This window comes from Carassius gibelio, chromosome B3, assembly GCF_023724105.1.
Source record: "Carassius gibelio isolate Cgi1373 ecotype wild population from Czech Republic chromosome B3, carGib1.2-hapl.c, whole genome shotgun sequence".
Lineage (NCBI taxonomy): Eukaryota > Metazoa > Chordata > Actinopteri > Cypriniformes > Cyprinidae > Carassius > Carassius gibelio.
Window position 1 is genome coordinate 34,813,159 of NC_068398.1, and position 19,722 is coordinate 34,832,880.

Sequence of the window (19,722 nt, forward strand, 5' to 3'; positions counted from 1 at the left end):
AGACAAAACCCTGTTTGGTTTTTCATTCTCAGTCTTCACAAATATTTTATTACTTTATTGAATTAGAATTTCAAAAACAAACTTGGCGACGAGTGACGGGATTCCACAGCTGTTCGTCCGGGATATGAGTACGTTAGTTGGCTGATCACCCTAAACCCACAAAGGGTTTAGCCCTAAACCCCAAAAAGGTTTCAGGGAAGGGGGGACTGAGGGCTTGAGGACCTTCACTGCTGGTTTCTCAACTGATCAGAAAACGCGTGCTACAAACGGTGAGACTGATTTTGAAATTACCAATAACCTTAAAATTTACAAATTGGTATTTTAAATTGGCAAATTAAGATCTGGTATTCCCAGACTTTACTGGCCTAAAACCTCCATTGCTGCAAGTCCAAGCCACATTGTTTCACGAGTAAGTGAAACCAAGTTTCGCAGGTAAGCAAAAATAGGTCTGCGAGTAAGCAGGACCATCTTGCAAGGAAGCAAGACAGGGGGTGACAAGTGTGAGGAAAAGTGGACGCGTTCCAGAAAGTCTTGGATTGTGAATATGGGGTCTGGGAATGTCAAATCTAAGATCGATCTTGATGATTTGGATAGTCCAATCTATAATGAAATGAAAAAGAAATATGGGAAAATAATTATGGAAGTCATACCCGAGTGGGTTGAGAATCATGGTTTTCCAAAAAGGGGCACATTTAGTATAACAGCGCTGAATAGGTTAAAAGAGAATTTGGAAAAATGTGAAAAATTAAGGGATAAGAAAAAGCAGAAAAATAAACAAAAAGACAAGTTTCAAAAACAAAGAAAATATTTACATTACTGGTTTGAAGAAGCAGAACGTAGAGAAAAAAAACAGATATCAAAGGAGCTGCCATTTAAGAAAGAAGGGGAAAATGATAGTTCTGTAGAAAATGCTGACAAGAGAACAGATCATACTGTTCAGAACTCTCCTCTTTATCCCCTTAGAGAGTTGCAGTGTGCCAAGGTGGACTTTGATCTGGACTCCTGGCCTCACCCCCACCAACAAATGCCACAGCAGGCTCAGAATCAGCCTGTAATAGTTACTATTATTATTACTATTATTAAATACTATTATTCTGTAATAGTTGCAAATTCTAAGTCTATGGTAATTAACAAATTACCTCAAACACAGTGTTTCCTTTAGATTGGCAGATTTGAGCGCAGGAAAATAGTTTATGCATTCAGCAAATTAATTTAGTGTTGAGCCATCTGCATTCATGTCACCCATCCGCGTTTGCACAAGTTCTTGTGATCGCAAACGCTGGCTGGTCAGGTTTGGTGAGGCTTTCTCCAAACTGGCCAAATACAAACAAGACAGCGATAAATAAAAATGGTAACAAGAAATATGGCAACGATTCCTATTTCAAAGAAAGCGCGTGCAGATGAGGAGTTATTGAGCTCGCTTGGTGGCAGAAAAGTAAACCGGACGCAACACCACCGTGACGCAACAGGTTTAGTGTCTACACAGGACATTTGAAATCTGTGTCAGTACCGCACAGACCGGATGGGGATTTATCATGTCGAGTTGTGCTGCATCCAGTGTAGAGTTACTGATTATAATGAGTATTTTGTCAAGCTGCGTCGCTCGCGTCCATTAGACACGGTGTATTTAACTTTCTTATTTAGGCGTCTTTCTTGTTTAACTGCATTATTTTTTGGATATTTGTTTTAGTGTTTTGCAGGCGGGGTTAACTGACAGAAGTTCTCAAATGAACACAAACTGACGAGTTAAATAGGATGTGTAAGATGAGTGAGATAGTGCTGGGCTGATTTCATAGACATGTGCATACATATATATAAATATATCCTGTATATAAAATATATTACAAGCATGTACAGTTTAAGTCAGCTTTAATCACCTTTTTAGGTAATTCCATGAATTAACTGACCACGACACTGCTTGCACATAGTTTATATCGCAGTTTGATATGAAAGGATACGCACAAAGGAAGCGCGCAATGGCGCCTTTGAGCACAGGACCATTTCAGAACTCGCTTTACTTGCACCTGATAATAAAGTGAAGAGGACCGCGTGTCTGAAACGTCTCCTGTTCAGTCATTCTGCGACTGAATAAATTAACTTCTTGTCATGAGAAAAAGTGACAGAAGAAGCAGTTGTGAGTGGGTGGCCATCCACGCCCCTACGTTAAATATTTTGAATATATTAAACTGAGAAAAAATTATCGCCTTCGTTAACAAGCACATTTTGACACTAATATATATATTTGTTTTGTTGTGTTTTTTTTTTTTTATCAACACAGCGCCACCCGCGGTTGTTGGTCCATGACTACCGCGGTGGTAAAAATCAGCCACCGTTACAGCCCTAGCGCCCGCCCCTGCGACAACTTCAATGGCATTTACATCATCCAGACTGTCTTCCATTAGCGATAGCATGAGAGCAATGAAATACTCCACGACTGGAATCAGCACCAGATCTAAAGCTCATGAGAGAGTGACACTGCAGCCGGACAAAGATGAAATGGAGGAGGGAGGGGAGCATGTGGGAGCTTTCCGCATGATACAAGTGGCTGGGCCGAATGGAACTGTGATGGTTTTTCGACCATGGAGTGAGAAAGACTTAAAAGAGTCTATGACACACCTGCCTCACCCCAAAGACACGGGTAAGATTTTCAAATGATTTGGACATGTTCTGTCAGGAATTCAGCCCCGCCATGCAAGAACTGAAACGTTTGCTTATGCTCAAACAGGGGGCAACAGACTGGCACAAGATACGACCACATTTCCCTACGAGCAACGTTCAAAGGAAGAATGCAGACTTGAACCATGAAGACAATGAGCCATAACGTCAGGCAGTGGACACACGGGTCAACAGGTCAACGGGTCAAGACTGACTTCCCGGTCAGAGTAAACACCTCCAAGATCAACAACTACAACAGAGAAATGAATCTGTCGATGACTATTATGTAAGATTATATGAGACATTCAACAACTACAGCGGAATACCAGAACCGGTTGAACGTGGAGAAATTCCACAGATGTGGGAATCTCATCTGCGAAGCAGTCTCATGAGTGGACTGAAACCTGAGATTGCTGCAATCATTAAACAAACTTGCATTGGGTTGGAGGACAAGAAACTGGAAAGGATAAGACAACATGCTCTTCACGCTGAAAAACTGTTGGAAGAGAGAGCTGGAAAGGGAAAGGAGAAAGAACCTCAGCCAGTTCTCACAATGTATAATGGCCCACCGAGAAAAGGTATGAATTACACAGGCCGAGGACGGGGGCGCGGGAGAGGTAAAGGACAGAGGCAGTCTCAGACCGACCAAGATATTAGCTTTTTCTGTGGTGAGAGAGGGCACTGGAAGGTGGAGTGCCCAGCTTTGTTGGATCAAGCAGCGGCTGGACCGGCAAAGAAAAAGGCAGATTGACAACAGAGACTTTCGCAGCAGAAGTCAGAGAAGGAGGGGGGAGTCGGAAGCAAAGTCAACCAAGGCCAAGCAGCACAAACAGATAAGTCTGAAAACACACACATTTTCTATAAAGCTCTGAAGAAACTATGCTTGCTCATGTCTGTGCTCACTGCAATGAAGAAACTATGCTTGCTTTAATACATAATCATATTGAAAGATTAGAAAATGATAGATCTTCCCCAAACAAGAACATAGGCACATATAGCCAGCTGAATGGTTTAGCTTATAAACAAATGCCCCAGGTCAAATAATGGTTGAAAGGAGTTGAAATGATTGGACAGCAGAGCTTGCAACTCATTAATTAGAATAGATGAACTAGGTTCAGTTCCAAAATTAAGTGGGAATTTTGTCTGGTCTACCTCTGCATCTGGTCACACTGTCCGAGAAAATTTCACTGTTACATTAAGATGTGAGGATGAGAATGGAAGTTTCAAGCACTGTTTTCTACTGTCAAAAAGATGCCCTCAAAATTTATTAGGGAAAGATTTAATGTGCAAGCTGGGTATTTCTCTATTGTCTAGTCCAGACGGATTTCAAGTGACCCAGTACCAAACTCAAACTTTACCTACAATTCAGCAATCCCTGTTGTATTTTTATCACTGGAAATTGAAAGATGATTAATTATGTGAGAAACTTGTAAATGCAGCAAAGGACAGAGTTTCACCTAATTCTGAAATCATGCCATTCTCTGAATTACATTGCTCAGCTCATGTATCACTAAAAGTGGTTTTCATGTATGGACACAGTAGACATGAAATGGTTAGTCTGGACTGAGACCAGATGTGCTGCTACTGTTGATTTGAGTAATGAACAGCAAATGTTTTTTGATGTTGTTGGTTCTCTTCCACATGTCTCATTGTCCAAAGAGAACAATGGTCATTGGTAAGACATTGGTTTATTTGTAAAACATGTATTTTTCATGTAAACTGGGTGGAGACAGCAGTGGAAAACGTTGAATACAATCCAACGTTGTCTGCATACCGAATGTGTTTGCACGGACCTGCTGTTAATGCTGCATGCACAGTCTGCATGATTGATGACACAGAGACAAGTCACTGTCTTCTCTCAGTAGAAGAAGCAGAGTCTCACCCAGCACTGGGAGAAGTCCCTAAGACACTCTGGACTTTGTCTAAATTTGATGTTGGGCTAATTAAAAATTGTGAATGAGTTCAAATCACTCCAAAATCTGTTTACAGGCCTTGTAGACCTCAATATCCTCTAAAAAGAGAGGCTATTGAAGGTATAACACCAGTTTTTGAATCATTAAGAGCTGCCCTGTGAGAATTCTCCTGTGCGTACGCCTATTTTTCCTGTCAAAAATATAATAGATAAAGGCCAGCCAACAGAGTGGTGTTTTGTGCAAGATCTGCAGGCTGTGAATGAAGCAATTCAGGCTCGAGCTCCAAACATTCCAAATCCATAAAAATTTTTCACAAGTGCCAATTGATGCAGAATGGCTTTCAGTTGTTGATCTTTCTAATGCCTTCTTCTCAGTGCCAGTTCATAAAGACAGCCAATTTTGGTTCGCTTTCAATTTTAATGGTAAGGCCTACACATTCACCAGGCTTTGTCAGGGGCTTTTCGGAATCTCCAACCATTTTTAATGAGACACTGAGGAGGAGCTTGGAACCACTGTAGCTGACACAAGGTACAGCATTGCTTCAGTATGTGGATGATATTTTGCTCGCAGCAAAAGACAGGTAAACATGTGAGAAAGATACTGTAAAACTGCTAAAACATTTGGCTTCTGAGGGTCACAAAGCTTGTTTATCAAAACTACAATTTGTAAAAAGGGAGGTGACATTTTTGGGGCATATCATCACCAAAGACATCAAATCTCTCTCTGAGAAACGGAAAGGGGCAATTCAAAAGATTCCAAAGCCTATCACAAAAAATTTTGGGGCATGTGTTCATATTGCAGAACATTCATTCCAAATTATGCAGTTGAAGAATCGCCCCTGAGTGCTTTGGCACATAGGAAGGGTCTGCAACCACATGAAAAAATGACATGGACCCCAGAAGCAGAAAAAGCTTTCGAAAACTTACAAATATTGTTACAATCGTCACCAACCCTGGGCCTCCCAGACCCAGAAAGAAATTTTGTACACACTGTTGATGAGAAAAATGGGTTTAAGACTTCTGTTTTGTTACAGGATCATGGAGGAAAGTTGAGACCTGTGGCCTATTTCTCGAGTAAACTCGATCCAGTAGCAGCAGGTTTGCCACAATGTGTAAGGGCTGTTGCATCCGCAGAAAAATCCACATGCCGTTTCTATGATCCTGTTGGAACAGAAAACATCCCATTTGTCAACTGCCAGATGGCTCAGGTTAGGGCTGTGACGGTGGGTGATTTTTACCACCGCGGTAATCATGGACCAACAACCGCCGGTGGCGCGGTGTTGATAAAAAAATAAAATAATAATAATAATATTATAAATAAATAAATAATTAAATAATAGTGTCAAAAGTTGCTTGTTAACGAAGGCGACATGAATGACTCAGAATGACTGAACAGGAGATGTTTCAGACACGCGCTCCACTCACTTTAATATCAGGTGCAAGTTAAGCGAGAACGGACGGTCCTGCGTTCAAGGGCGCCGGTGCGCGCTTCCTTTTTGCGTATACTTTCATATCAAACTGCGAAATAAACTATGTGCAAGCAGTGTCATGTTCAGTTAATTCATGGAATTACTAAAAAAGGTGATTAAAGCTGAAACTATGCGTGGAACCATCATTAAGAGGGCAAGACACAGTGATGATGGAGGCAATACCTGTTGGGGAGAGACTGGCAATAAAACTGAGGTACTTGGCCACGAGACAGACCTTCTCCTCTCTGGAATAAACATTCTGGGTTAGTAGGCACAGCATTTCCAGGATTTTAGTTGAGACCTGTGAGACTCTTTACAAGGCATTACAACAGGACTACCTCAAAGTGCCATCCACAGAAGGGGAGTGGAAACACATCTCCACCAGATTTGAGGAGAGGTGGAACTTTCCACATTGCATTGGTGCCTTAGATGGCAAGCAGGTCAACATCCTTCTGCCACCAAATTCAGGATCTCATTACTAGAACTACGAAAGTTTCAATTGAATAGTTATCATGGCTCTAGTAGACGCAGACCTGAAATACATTTATATTGATGCAGGGACAAATGGCAGTTAGCGACGGGGAGTTTGGGCCAAGTGTGGGCTGAGCCGGTCATTGGAAGACAACACACTGAACATACCACCACCAGAAGACCTGCCTGGACGTCAAACCCGTCCCTTTTGTTGTCGTGGCAAATGAGGTCTTTGGTTTGAAGCCATGGATGATGAGACCATACCCAAGGACAAAACTAGATAATAACAAGCAAAACTTTAACTATAGGCTCTCTCGTGCACTTCATTGTGTTGAGAATGTTTTTGGAATCTTGGCAAACAGATTCAGAGTTTTTCGCAAAGTAATTGCTCTGGAGCCTTCCAAGGCTGTAATAATAACAGCATAAAGGCAGCATGTGTTCTTCACAATTACCTAAGAACAGAATCCCTTACCTGTTACACCTACACACTACCCAGTCTGGTGGGTCAGGAGGACACAGAAATGGGTCGATTATTTCAGGGAGCTTGGAGGGAAGAACCAGAACGTATGTGCCCTATTGCAGCTTCCTCAGACAGAAATTCATCTTTGCAGGCAAAACAATTGAGAGAGGAGTACTGCAGCTACTTCAACACAAACGGAGCAGTAAGCTGGTAAGAGAATGCATTGTCTTGATTACTTATTCTTCTTCCACAGTGCCATAACCTCTACCCATCTATTTGATACATTATGCAGGATACAAAAAGACGACAACGAATGAAATGCTACAAAAAAATTCCGTTTGTTTTTATTTTCAGTTCAGCCACCCTGGCAAATGCTAAATATAAAATACACAATGAAATAAGTTAAATTACTATGAAATAAGTTAAATTACAGATAACTATACATACTCCATTTGTTTAAAATCAGAATACAAAAACACAATAAATGAAATAATGCAAATGCAAAATGCAAAATATAAAATATACGATTAAATAAGATAAATTACTGTTGAATTAAATTAAACTCAATTATCTGCCTTTTCAGCTTCTTCGCCTTGTTGTCTGCCAGGCTTTTTAGGCAACTTTCTAAGTACTGTAAAAAGCCAGTGTGTGGTGAGGAGGCCTTTCTTTTCAGGAAACCCATAGCATACTGCATGGCCTCTGTAGATTTATACATTTTTTTTCTTTTTGGGCTCAGACACAGCCTTGTGGGGTTGGGGTTGAGGTAGAGTTGTAGAAGTGGAAGGAGAAGATGTGATGTTCTCTGGGAACTGGGATGTTGAGGGATCAGCCAAAACTTTCTTCAGGGGTGCAGTGGTCACAGAGATAAGACATGATGTAATAATACTTCCACTTGGGGTTGTAAACCTCTTCAGCTCCTGCCCCCGATTTACTGCTCTTCAGAGATGATTATATACTCCCGCAAAAATACAGTATGCAAGTTTTTAAATTTCCTCTTGATATCTTCCTCTGAGAAAAAAAGGAACATAATACTGTAACATAAATACTCTACAGGTGATCTATAGGTGATATCACTTTTTTGTAACTGTGTTTACACACAGTTTATATTATGAAGCAATGTGGAATCAACTGTAGAAATTACAGTCATGGACAAAAGTTAAGACTGTTCTTTAACCTTTGTCCATGACTGTAATGCTGTAAGAACCCAGAACCATGTTGTCGATAAATACTACAACAACATTATTGCAATAGCCATTACAAGTTTAAAAAATATGCATAAAGAAATTTTCACAACAGGATGTACAGGTTATAACTTGTTGCTCATCTGTTTTAAGGTCCTGGTGTTTATACAGCTTTGCCGTCATGCTCTGTATATAAAAGGACACACAATATGAGATGGTGATGTTAGACAAACACTGTTCCAACTTAATAAAACAAACAAATAAAAAAAAATTATCGGTGAGCGGCCCTTCATTTATGACAAGTCAGTGGATCTCAAACTTTTTAGGCCCAGTCCACACGGAGACGGAGCTTACCCCAATCCAATCTTTTTTTTCCTCGTCTCAAGAAATATCCGCGTGCACACGAACCCGCATAATGATGTATTATACATGCCAGACCAGTATGTGGCGCTGTAATTCTGCCACAGAGATACACTAAAAACAGAGAACTTAGACTATGCTCATAAACCTTGCGCGTGGTACACAAACGAACATGGAACAATACATTTATTAATCAGTGTTAATGTTAGTTAATAAAAAGACAATCGTTCAGTGTTTGTTCATGTTTTTGTTGCTGTTACGTGACGTAGAGGTGTCTGACTAGGGGGGAGACGTGGGCTGATGACGTCATCGTTTCAGAAAATATACGGATTAGCCGTCCAGACGAAAACGCAAAGACGGCGTTTTCAAATTTATCCGCTCTGGGAGCCAGTTTCAAAAAATAGCGGTTTCACCTCATGAAAACGCCGTATCCGTGTGGACGAAACGCCTATCCGATAAAAAAATTGTGCGTATTCACAGAAACGCATCTCCGTGTGGATGGGGCCTTAGAGTGGCGTCCGCCCGAGGCATTTAACATTCTTCTGCATACCCCCTCTCGTCCACTTGGACTGCAGGTGACCCTTCTCCATTAAGGGACAAAATTTGCCCCTTAAATCAAGTGCATTTTTTAAATAAATAATGCTTTTAATTAAAAAATGTTAAATAGAGAGTAATTCTTTTAAATATTAAATTGACTAATTACTGCCACCTACTGGCTGTTTTAATGTCTTTATGAGTGAGCCATCGATTCATTCATTAGAAACTAATTGTATTTATGAATGAATCATTGACTCTCACAATTCGTTCATGAAACAGAGCTGTGTTGGAGATGCACAATAGTTCTGCTGTGGCTTTTGTTGGAACAATTATTTAGTTGCAAAATAGAGTAAAAAATACTGACAATAGCCTACTGTTCAAAATGAGCATCACTTAATATTACCCTATCATTTATTGAACATTTTCAGTTAATAAACTGATTTATTAAAAGCAATGTCACACTTGCAATCGTGTGGATATTTGGGAAACATTGTATTCTTGCTCGTATAATATATGACCAACATAAAAAAAAAAGGACTCACACAAGGTACGTTTTTATATCGAAGAGAGTTTGAATCTTAAATCAATCATAATGCATGGTATCTAGTTAACTTTCAGGTAACTATGTAGCAAATAAATAACAATTCACCTCAAGTCAGCTAAATCCCATAGAAAGTCTATGGAGCTGGGGCTAATGGCAGTTATCAAAACCGAAAACATTTAATGTCTAAATTACAGCCTGGGCACATTAAATTAGATATTTATTGGTATTTTAAGCATTAAATTAAGCATATTTTCAGATTTGGGTTTACACATGACAACTTACCAGCATAAAAAGATATTAGTTGACGCTCTTTTTCTTCCCTCCACTGCTGCTGAGAGGATGCCATTTTGTTTGAAAATTTTCTGAAATCTCCAAGCCAGTCACATGATCAACGGCTAGCTTTCTGTTCGGAGGATCTCAAAAAGTTTCCCCGTGTATAATCACCTTTAGGAACACGATTCCAAGCAGCAGTGAAGTAAGCAGAAATTGTATTTTGGGTGGGCCATTAAAAAAGTGAGTGGGACTATAGGTTTTCCTAGAAAAAATATGACTTAAATAATAAAACCTTAGAGAGTGGAAAAAAGAATAGACAAACTGCAAAAAACAGTTTCACCTTTATTTTGCAATATTTGGCAAAGGCAATAACAAAACACTGTCTAATCATCATGTTCAACCAACAGAGCTCAATAAAGGCTGGACAAACCCCCAGCATAGACAATAACCTGCCTATTTATTCAAGTTGGTCAGCAGTGCAGACAGTTCACCCGAAAATATAGGCTAAAAGTAAAAGAAATTAAAGTAATTAAAACTCAGCAGAGCATTGTTTAAAATAAATAACAACACACTCCCTACAGAAAATCAGGTCCTTAATTACACTGTACCCCTTACGAAAAATAACCAAGGTTTTATTATAGTAAAACTGTAGTAACCCATGGTTTTTTGGCGTATTGACTGCCATTTGTAAAACCGTTGAGCAGTTACGTTCCGGAGGGAGGCTTTCTACAGTCAGTGAACTGCTTTTTTCACATCAAACATTTTATGCAAGTATTATGACCAGTACTTTATTTGATGTTGTTCTGCAAAATGTAAAATTTTGAATTTTTGCATTCTGCTAGGCCTATTTGTTTAAAAAAAATCTGGCATTTACAGTGCATTAGATCGAGTGCATGAGTGCTTGCATATGAGTACGAGCGATCTTGGGTTTGACTAGATGTATTTGGAGGTTATTGCTCAGGTCTCGTTCTGCACATATCCAAATGTTTACATATTCCCAATGTTTGTGAATGTTAAACTATAATATTTTTTCTTTTTTTATGTAAACTAGATGGAAAAGATCATCCTTTTCACATGAGCAAAAACGTCCTTGGCATAAAAGCATAGTGGACTGGTATACTACGGTCTATTTAAACTTACCAGTGTAACCTTTTATATGCTTGTTTGATTGTACTTTATTTTAATAATGAACATACTGCGATGTGAAGTTTGAAATTAGGATGCACTTTAGATGTTCTGTGTCATTTATATCAAACACAAATGTTGCCGATTGCTAGTGTGTTTGCAGCACTATTTTTATATATATATATATATATATATATATATATATATATATATATTTTTTTTTTTTTTCAGTTTAATTGATTTTTATTTATACAATTGTATTGATTTTATTTAAATGTATATTTAAGTTTACATTTATGTTCCAACAAACTTGAAAAACACTGCTTGATAAATGCTCTTAAACTTTTATGTAAATGATTGACTTTTTTATGTAAAAAAATGTAAAACAGGTAATATATATATATATATATATATACATTACCTGTTTTATATATTTAATACTTGGTCAGTTTATTGATTTGTTTGGTTAATTTTGGATAATTTTTTTTATTTTAATACCATGCAGTGAACAAAATTAAGATTTGAGAGATGATTCAAGTCAGTGCTAAATAAATGATAAGTTTAGAAATGTTGTGCATCCACTTATTATTAGTGTGACATTTTAGTGTGACATTTACAAATGAAGGGGAAAACTTCAAGATATCAGCCCTAAATATCAAAGATCTCTAGTGCGCAGGTTTTTTTTTAAGCCGATCTGCACACATACATTAAAAAGAACTTAAAATTATAGACTCATGTTTGAAAGCATCAACATTCTTCATGTGTGAAGATTAGAGGAGAAAAACAATCGATTTTATTAGTCAGATATTTCATTGAAAAATCACACAGCAGCATGTAAACTATGGAAATTAAGATAAATGAAAACACATGATAATGATAAGATGTAGCCTAATGAAAGAATTAACAAATACAACATATTAAACAGGTTTAACGTGTCTAAACTACATCCTTGTGTTATGTGTGCATGTGGAACTCAAACAGTTGAATGAAAGGTAATGTGAATTATAAAACAAGATATTTTGAAGATGTTTCTGAAAAGCTGCTTTTGAGGATTAAACTTGATATTAAAATTTTTATTTTGCAGTGTCTAACATCAGATTCTGTGATGAAGAGAATAAAGAGGATTTAGCTTGATCCCCTCCAATTTTACAAGAAGTTAAGAGACCTAATTCAAAGTAATAACTTTAGGATAAAGTCATTTATATTTAATGCTTAAAAAAATGAAAAATCAAAAATTACATAAATGGAGTTAATCCTATTTCATTTTACACATGACAGTTGATGTGCTCAGACTATTTTTTTATTTATTAATTAAACAGTAGATAAAACAAGCTATGTTTTTATTATAATTATTAGGCATCCAGGCAGACCATTTCCATGCTTATACTAACCTGCTGGAAATGCCAATGGTTTTAATGGTTTTACTGGTTATAATGGAACTTGTATTGTTTTAGTGTTACAAGCTCTTGGTGAATAAAAAAGATCTGTAAAGTTGCAAAGACTAAAGTCTCTCATCCAAAGATATTCTCTATTAAAGTTAAGAGTCAGCCCCCCCCCACCCCCAAAAAACCCCACCTCGTTTAAACACGCCCCCACATGTCTACGTCACTATGTGGAAATATTTGCGTAATGCTCTCAAATGTTCACCCAAAGAGAGTAGGTGTGGTTTCAGTTAGGGCTGCAAAAACTAATTGATAAAATTGATTATTATTGATGATGAAAATCCTCAACGATTCTAAGTATATTTAGTCAGGTCTGCCCACAGTGCACATCCAACTTCATCCTGTTGTGTCAAATTACAGAACTGAATAAACGCATTTTTATAGACAAAATGCATCTACAAATATCGGAGGAAACAGACCTCCTGCAGGAAAAGTATGTTATCCAAGGCTCCACCAAGTGTCGATGTATCCTTGGCGAGCTGGATGGTGCCTTGAATGGCTGACACCAGAGTCGGGGTATGAATGAGTGAGTGAATGGGTAAATGTGAGGCAACTTGTAAAGCGCTTTGGATGGCCATGGGATCTGTTGAAAGCGCTATATAAATGCAGTCCATTTACTTATTTGGTTTCTCTCCAGTGTGAATCCTCTCATGTGTTTTTAGAGTTGATGAATCACGGAATCTCTTGTCACAGTGTGAACACTTATATGGTTTCTCTCCAGTGTGAATCCTCTCATGTGATTTCTGACCTGATGATCTAATGAATCTCTTGTCACAGTGTGAACACTTATAAGGTTTCTCTCCAGTGTGGATCCTCTCATGCATTTTCAGAGATGATGAATCATTGCATGCCTTGTCACAGTGTGCACACTCATAAATTTTCTCTCCAGTGTGAACCCTCTTGTGCATTTTCAGAGATGATGAATCATTGAATGTCTTGTCACAGTGTGCACACTTATAATGTTTCTCTCCAGTGTGAGTCATCTCATGCATTTTCAGAAATGATGAATCATTGAATGTCTTGTCACAGTGTGCACAATTATAATGTTTCTCTCCAATGTGAATCCTCTCATGCGTCATCAGAGATGATGAATCATTGAATGTCTTGTCACAGTGTGCACACTTATAATGTTTCTCTCCAGTGTGAATCCTCTCATGCGTTTTCAGAGATGATGAATCATTGAATGTCTTGTCACAGTGTGCACACTTAGAAAGTTTCTCTCCAGTGTGAATCCTCTCATGCATTTTCAGAGATGATGAATCATTGAATGTCTTGTCACAGTGTGCACACTTATAAAGTTTCTCTCCAGTGTGAATCCTCTCATGCGTTTTCAGAGATGATGAATCATTGAATGTCTTGTCACAGTGTGCACAATTATAATGTTTCTCTCCAATGTGAATCCTCTCATGCATCTTCAGAGATGATGAATCATTGAATGTCTTGTCACAGTGTGCACAATTATAATGTTTCTCTCCAGTGTGAATCCTCTCATGCGTTTTCAGAGATGATGAATCATTGAATGTCTTGTCACAGTGTGCACACTTATAATGTTTCTCTCCAGTGTGAATCCTCTCATGCATTTTCAGAGATGATGAATCATTGAATGTCTTGTCACAGTGTGCACACTTATAATGTTTCTCTCCAGTGTGAATCCTCTCATGCATTTTCAGAGATGATGAATCATTGAATGTCTTGTCACAGTGTGAACACTTAAAAATTTTCTCTCCAGTGTGAATCCTCTCATGTGTTTTCCGATGTGATGGATGAATGAATCTCTTGTCACAGTGTGAACACTTGTAAGGTTTCTCTCCAGTGTGAATCCTCTCATGTGATTTCTGACCTGATGATTTAATGAATCTCTTGTCACAGTGTGAACACTTGTAAGGTTTCTCTCCAGTGTGAATCCTCTCATGCGTCTTCAGATATGATGAATAATTGAATCTCTTGTCACAGTGTGAACACTTATAAGGTTTCTCTCCAGTGTGAATCCTCTCATGCGTTTTCAGATTTGATGAATCACTGAATCTCTTGTCACAGTGTGAACACTTATAAGGTTTCTTTCCAATGTGAATCCTCTCGTGCTGTTTTAAACTGCTTGCTGAACTAAAAGTCTTTTCACACTGAAAGCACATGTACCCTCTTTCACCAGTATGTATTTTCTGATTTTCTTTCAAACTTTGTAGAGGCAAAAAATTCTTACTACACAAATAACATGGATGTGGTTTCTCCTTTGCATGAACTTTCAAGTGTTTCTTCAGAAGTGAAACCCATAAAAACATTTTACCGCATTGATCACATGCGTGCTTCTTCTCTGCAGTGTGGATGTTCATGTGTATATTAAGGTTTGATGATTGTGTGAAACTCTTCCCACACTGATCACAAGTGAATGGTTTCTCTCCAGTATGAATTCTCATGTGATGCTCAAAACCTGTTTTTTGTGTGAATCTCTTTCCACACTGAGTGCAGCGGAAGGACTTCTTTGCTCTTTTTTTCTTTAAATCTTTCTGTTTGCTTTGAGAGAAACTGAAAGGTTTTCCTCCAGTTTTGACGTGATTTTTCTCCTCAACTTCACTTGATTCTTCTTTCTCCTCTTTTTCTTCAATTAACTCTGAAATAAAAGTAAAAATTATTTATTTTTGGTAACTTGTTAAAAACTGAGAAAAGTAAACATAAAAGTGACCTCATTCAATGTTTAACATCTGTAAATCTGCAATTAATTTTCTTTGCTTCAGATTGAATGGGGACAACTTGAGAAACATAAACATGATGTTAACATGTTATTTTTTCAATGCCCTCTGCATATTTTGAAGCATCATTGTTTTTTAGAGTGAATTTCAAACGGCCGTAAGATTAACTTATCAACTTTCAATAATGTTATCACTTCTTATAATTCCAGGAAATTTTGTTTCTGGCCATGAAACTATTCTCCTGTTCTTATAAAATTTAGGTTACTGAAAAGTAACAAATAAGCTTTGTAGCTAAGATCAAACATTTCATTGACTTTGTGATGTTAGCATTTTAGACAGAAGCAATCAGGAATATATATATTGGATTTTAAAAGTTGAACATAATACACCGAACTATGATTCACAAAGAATAAATATGCGTATAACAATACAAACAGTAACAACAATTCAAGACAAAACGGATAATAGATGAGAGAGAGAGAAGATGAAAGGGTAAGCGAGAGAAAGTGAAAGAGAAATAGGCGAGATCACAAAATGATCGCCTAGTATGGCAAAATCACAGACAGTAACCTTTTGAAAGAGAACAAGAAATCAGATCACCTTGAAAAAAGGGAATAGACAACCTTAAGCAGTATTTAAATCTCTATAGAAAATAATACTTGCATGTGGTTGTGTTTGTGACTGTTCTTTTGGAGCTGGGCGTGTTCTCTTGTGTCTTCCGGGGCGAGCATACTCGCGCGAAGTTTTAAAGGTTAACCGAACGTGAAGTTACCAAAGAAATTATTCAGAATTTGTCTCCCCCGTGGAGGGAGAGGCGAATATGAGAATAAAACTTAGTAAAGGAAAGAAAAGAAAAACGGAGATGAGAGCTCCCTAAGGAACCATGAAACAAGACGTTCTCTCAGATGAAGTGCGCTGAGAACTTTCTGTGTCAGTCTTCTTATGGAGCGACTTGGTTCATGCCTCTGTTCGCGCGAACAACCAATGAACATCCAAAGATCTGAAGCAGGAAAAAGTTCCTTTGTCTCTTACTCAAGTAAGTTTTGGTGTTATCAGAATTCAGTAGTTATATTTCAGCAAGATGGTAATTCCAGAATAATACATTTTCATACATGTATGAGTGGTTCATTCAAAACAAGACGGTTAATCAGATACCAAGAATGGCAGGTAAAGGTAGGAGAAACGTAAAGTTATATACATATGCAGAAATACACACATTTAAAGTTTGATTAACACACGATAAAACTGCAGATACTTCAATTTGATATTGGGAAGACATCTAAGCACAAAAAGGAAATACAGTTAACACATTTTAAAGGTACTTTCCTTTTTCCTTACAAGAATTCCCAGAGAGCTGGGCTCTCCTGTTTCTCCCAGTTGGGTCATAAAGTTTTATGACCTGGTGAGAGTAGGGCTGGGCGATATGGCCTAAAAATAAAATATTAAGATTTTTTCCCGATTTTCCCCCCTACTTAAGGAAAGCAATAAGTACAAACAGCAGACAACTTAAAGCAAATTTTGCTTTTATTTAATCAAAAGTAGGGCTGCTCCGATCACGATCGGCCGATCGTTAATGAGCATCTCGTCAGTAAAGCCGGTTTTCTAATCAGCGGTTTAAATTCCATCAGGTGCGTGATTTCACATCGAGCAGCTGTTACTACACAGAGCCGTTTGTTAACTGAGAAGATGCGCAAATAAACGCTGAAAATGAAGTGGATTTGTGCATCTTCTCAGTTATGGCTCCTTGTAGTAACAGCTGCTCGATGTGAAATCACACACCTGAGGGAATTTACCGCTGATTAGAAAACCGGCTTTACTGACAAGATGCCCTTTAACGATCGGACGATCGTAGCCCTAATCAAAAGCAAGACAAATGTAACCCCCATTTTCATATTCGGCTGGTGCTGCTGCTTTTGACTGCGATGGGCTTTAGCCAGCATGGGGTCTCTTGCTCCAAGTCTGTCGCAGCAAACCCATACCACTTCCAAACATCAGATGATTTTATTCCTTTCTTGGGAACAAACTTCCAACTCTCACCGGTAGCCATGTTGTCGCTTGCTGTTTCGTGTGTGCTATGATGTTGTTGTTGTCGCTTGCCATACTGCCATGTGAAACTAACGCTACGGAAACTCCGGGGAGCCAAAAATGCGCCATTACACAAAAACTCGATTTATTATTTTTAAAATCGCCTGTAACAAAAAATTCAAATTAATTCATTCAATCGATTTTTCGCCCAGGCCTAGGTGAGAGGTAGGGTTACAAAACCATGACTCAATTTGAGAACATTAAATAAGAGAAACATTTCCAAGTTACAAAATCATAACCATCGCAGAACAGGGCTAACCAGTTATGCAACGCACAAACCTATCAAATACATCTTAGTAATGACTTACATGATGAGTTTAAAGGAACGTTTGTGTGTGTGTGTGTGTGTGTGTGTGTGTATAAAGGTGCAGAGATAGTTCGTAATTTCTCTGGAGCTGCTCACGTGACTCGTGTGGAATGTCTGTTAACACTCCAGGGGGTCATAAGAAATTTAAACCCAGCAAAGCTGGGACCAGGCCGGTCATTCAGCTTGCAGAGAGTTTGATTTACATGCAGGAGTTCAGAGGCTAAAAGCTTTGGATTTCATAAGGAACGTGCATTGTTTTAGATTTGAGATATGATTCATTAATTCAGAACCAATTCATTAATGAACTGCTCATATGCTACACTTGTTCAGTGAAGATCGGGATTCATCCGTGAAGAGAACATCTCTCCAAAGTGCCAGACGCCATCGAATGTGAGCATTTGCCCACTCAAGTTAGTTACGATGACGAACTGCAGCCAGGTCGAGACCGCAATGAGGATGATTGTTGCAGCAGCTCTTGGATGGCTGGTCTTAAGTGAAAATTGGAAGTGACATACAGCCAAGTATGATGACCCATACTCAGAATTCGTGCTCTGCATTTAGCCCATTCAAAGTGCACACACAAACCGTGAACACACACCCGGAGCAGTGGGCAGCCATTTAAGCTGTGGCGCCCGGTGATCAGTTGGGGGTTTGGTGCCTTGCTCAAAGGCATTTAAGTCGTTGTATGGCCAGCCCGAAACTTGAACACACAAGCCTAGGGTTAGGAGTCAAACTTTGTTGTGAGGCTGGTTGGATGTACTGCCAAATTCTCTGAAATGCCTTTGGAGACGACCGGAAATACGAACATTTATTTCAAGGACAACCGCTCTGGTGGACATTCCTGCACCCAGCAGGAAAACTTGCGACATGTGTGGCATTGTGATAAAACTGCACACTTTAGAGTGGCCTTTTACTGTGGCCATGCCGGTATCAAATTTTCCTGTTGCGGTTAATTGATAATGCTTTTATCACGGTATACGGTAGGGGTGTAACGGTTAGTGTATTCGTACCGGACCGTTTCGGTACGTAGCACGTGTGTACCGAATGACCGAATGCAATATTTTGTTTGTGGAACATAGGTACATTTTCGTGTTTCCAAACTAACATATTAAGTGGCGGAAGTCTCCGTGTTCAGCGCAAATCCCGCCCTGCAGCTGGAAAAGTTTTGAAAAAGTTATATAGAAAAATTGACTTAAAATAAATTTAAGACAGTTTAAAAATAGATAATGATTTTACATACAATACAGTGCAATACATAAAATTTAATGTAATCAGTTCGGACATCGCATAGTGCTCATTCAATAAATGCACAGCTAAACAATGAACAATAGCTACATTTGATATAGATGTTATTACTCTGTGTTAAAGAAATCTTAAAAATCTTAGTTCATGTTAGCTCATTAAATAACAGTTGCAACTTTCAATTTTAACAATGTGTTATTAAATATTGGAATACCTAAGATTAATGAATGTTAAGAATAATTTTTTCATTGGCATTATATGTTAACTAATAAAGTGATAATGTAAAGTGTGAATGAACAATAAAAGATCAAAACACTTTCAAAACAACATCTAGGGCATTTGTAGTAGAGGTCTTCACGGGTCCAAAAATTCTTGCCCGAACCCGACAGAGACCTGTAATGTACTACACCGAACCGACCCGGACCCGTCTATTATTTCAAAGGCTGGACCCGGACCCGTGTAGATCCGAGAAATGCCTACCCGGACCCGTATATTACTTGAAATCTGGACCCGAACCCGCCGGGAAGACACAGACCCGACTGGACCCAACGTTGACATATTCCACCTTAAATTGCTATTACAAGTCAATAAACCTGTTGCGAAGAATACAGCTTTTTGTCTTACCTAATTTAAAGAGCCGTGGTCTCTCTTCCTTGTACCTGACTGCCTGTGATGCATTACAATCCTCCGTCAAGAAAGTTATTCATGTTATTCCTCTCGTTATTCCAAGTCCAAGCTGAATCCACTCATTATTTCAGCTTCAAAAGTCCACTTGATGTCACGGTGACGGATGACAAATGCTACTGTGCACATGTACATTCTGACTCGAGTTAATTCGCATAATAACTTACACTGTTTGCCTTTTGAACTATAATAACGATCGCTCATGCAATGCCATGGCCGCTGACATTATTTATTTACTATCATCTGATCTCTGTCTGTGCTCTCTGCTCAGCATCGAGTCTGAATCTG

General features: G+C 38.6%; 1 protein-coding gene across 5 annotated transcripts in view; it reads right to left on the minus strand.

The window, feature by feature from the left end:
- The window catches only part of LOC127953350 (zinc finger protein 271), a 408,540-nt gene that overhangs the window by 62,059 nt on the left and 326,759 nt on the right, over positions 1–19,722 (minus strand). For 3 of the 5 annotated variants that reach the window (XM_052552551.1, XM_052552552.1, XM_052552550.1), the window contains exon 2: positions 12,564–15,037. The exons of the other annotated variants lie outside the window; for them this stretch is intronic. In XM_052552551.1, the coding sequence (XP_052408511.1) occupies positions 13,044–15,037 (1,994 nt within the window). In that variant the 3' untranslated portion in view covers positions 12,564–13,043. Of the gene's footprint in view, positions 1–12,563; positions 15,038–19,722 lie in introns of those variants that run through there. 5 annotated transcript variants of the gene reach the window in all.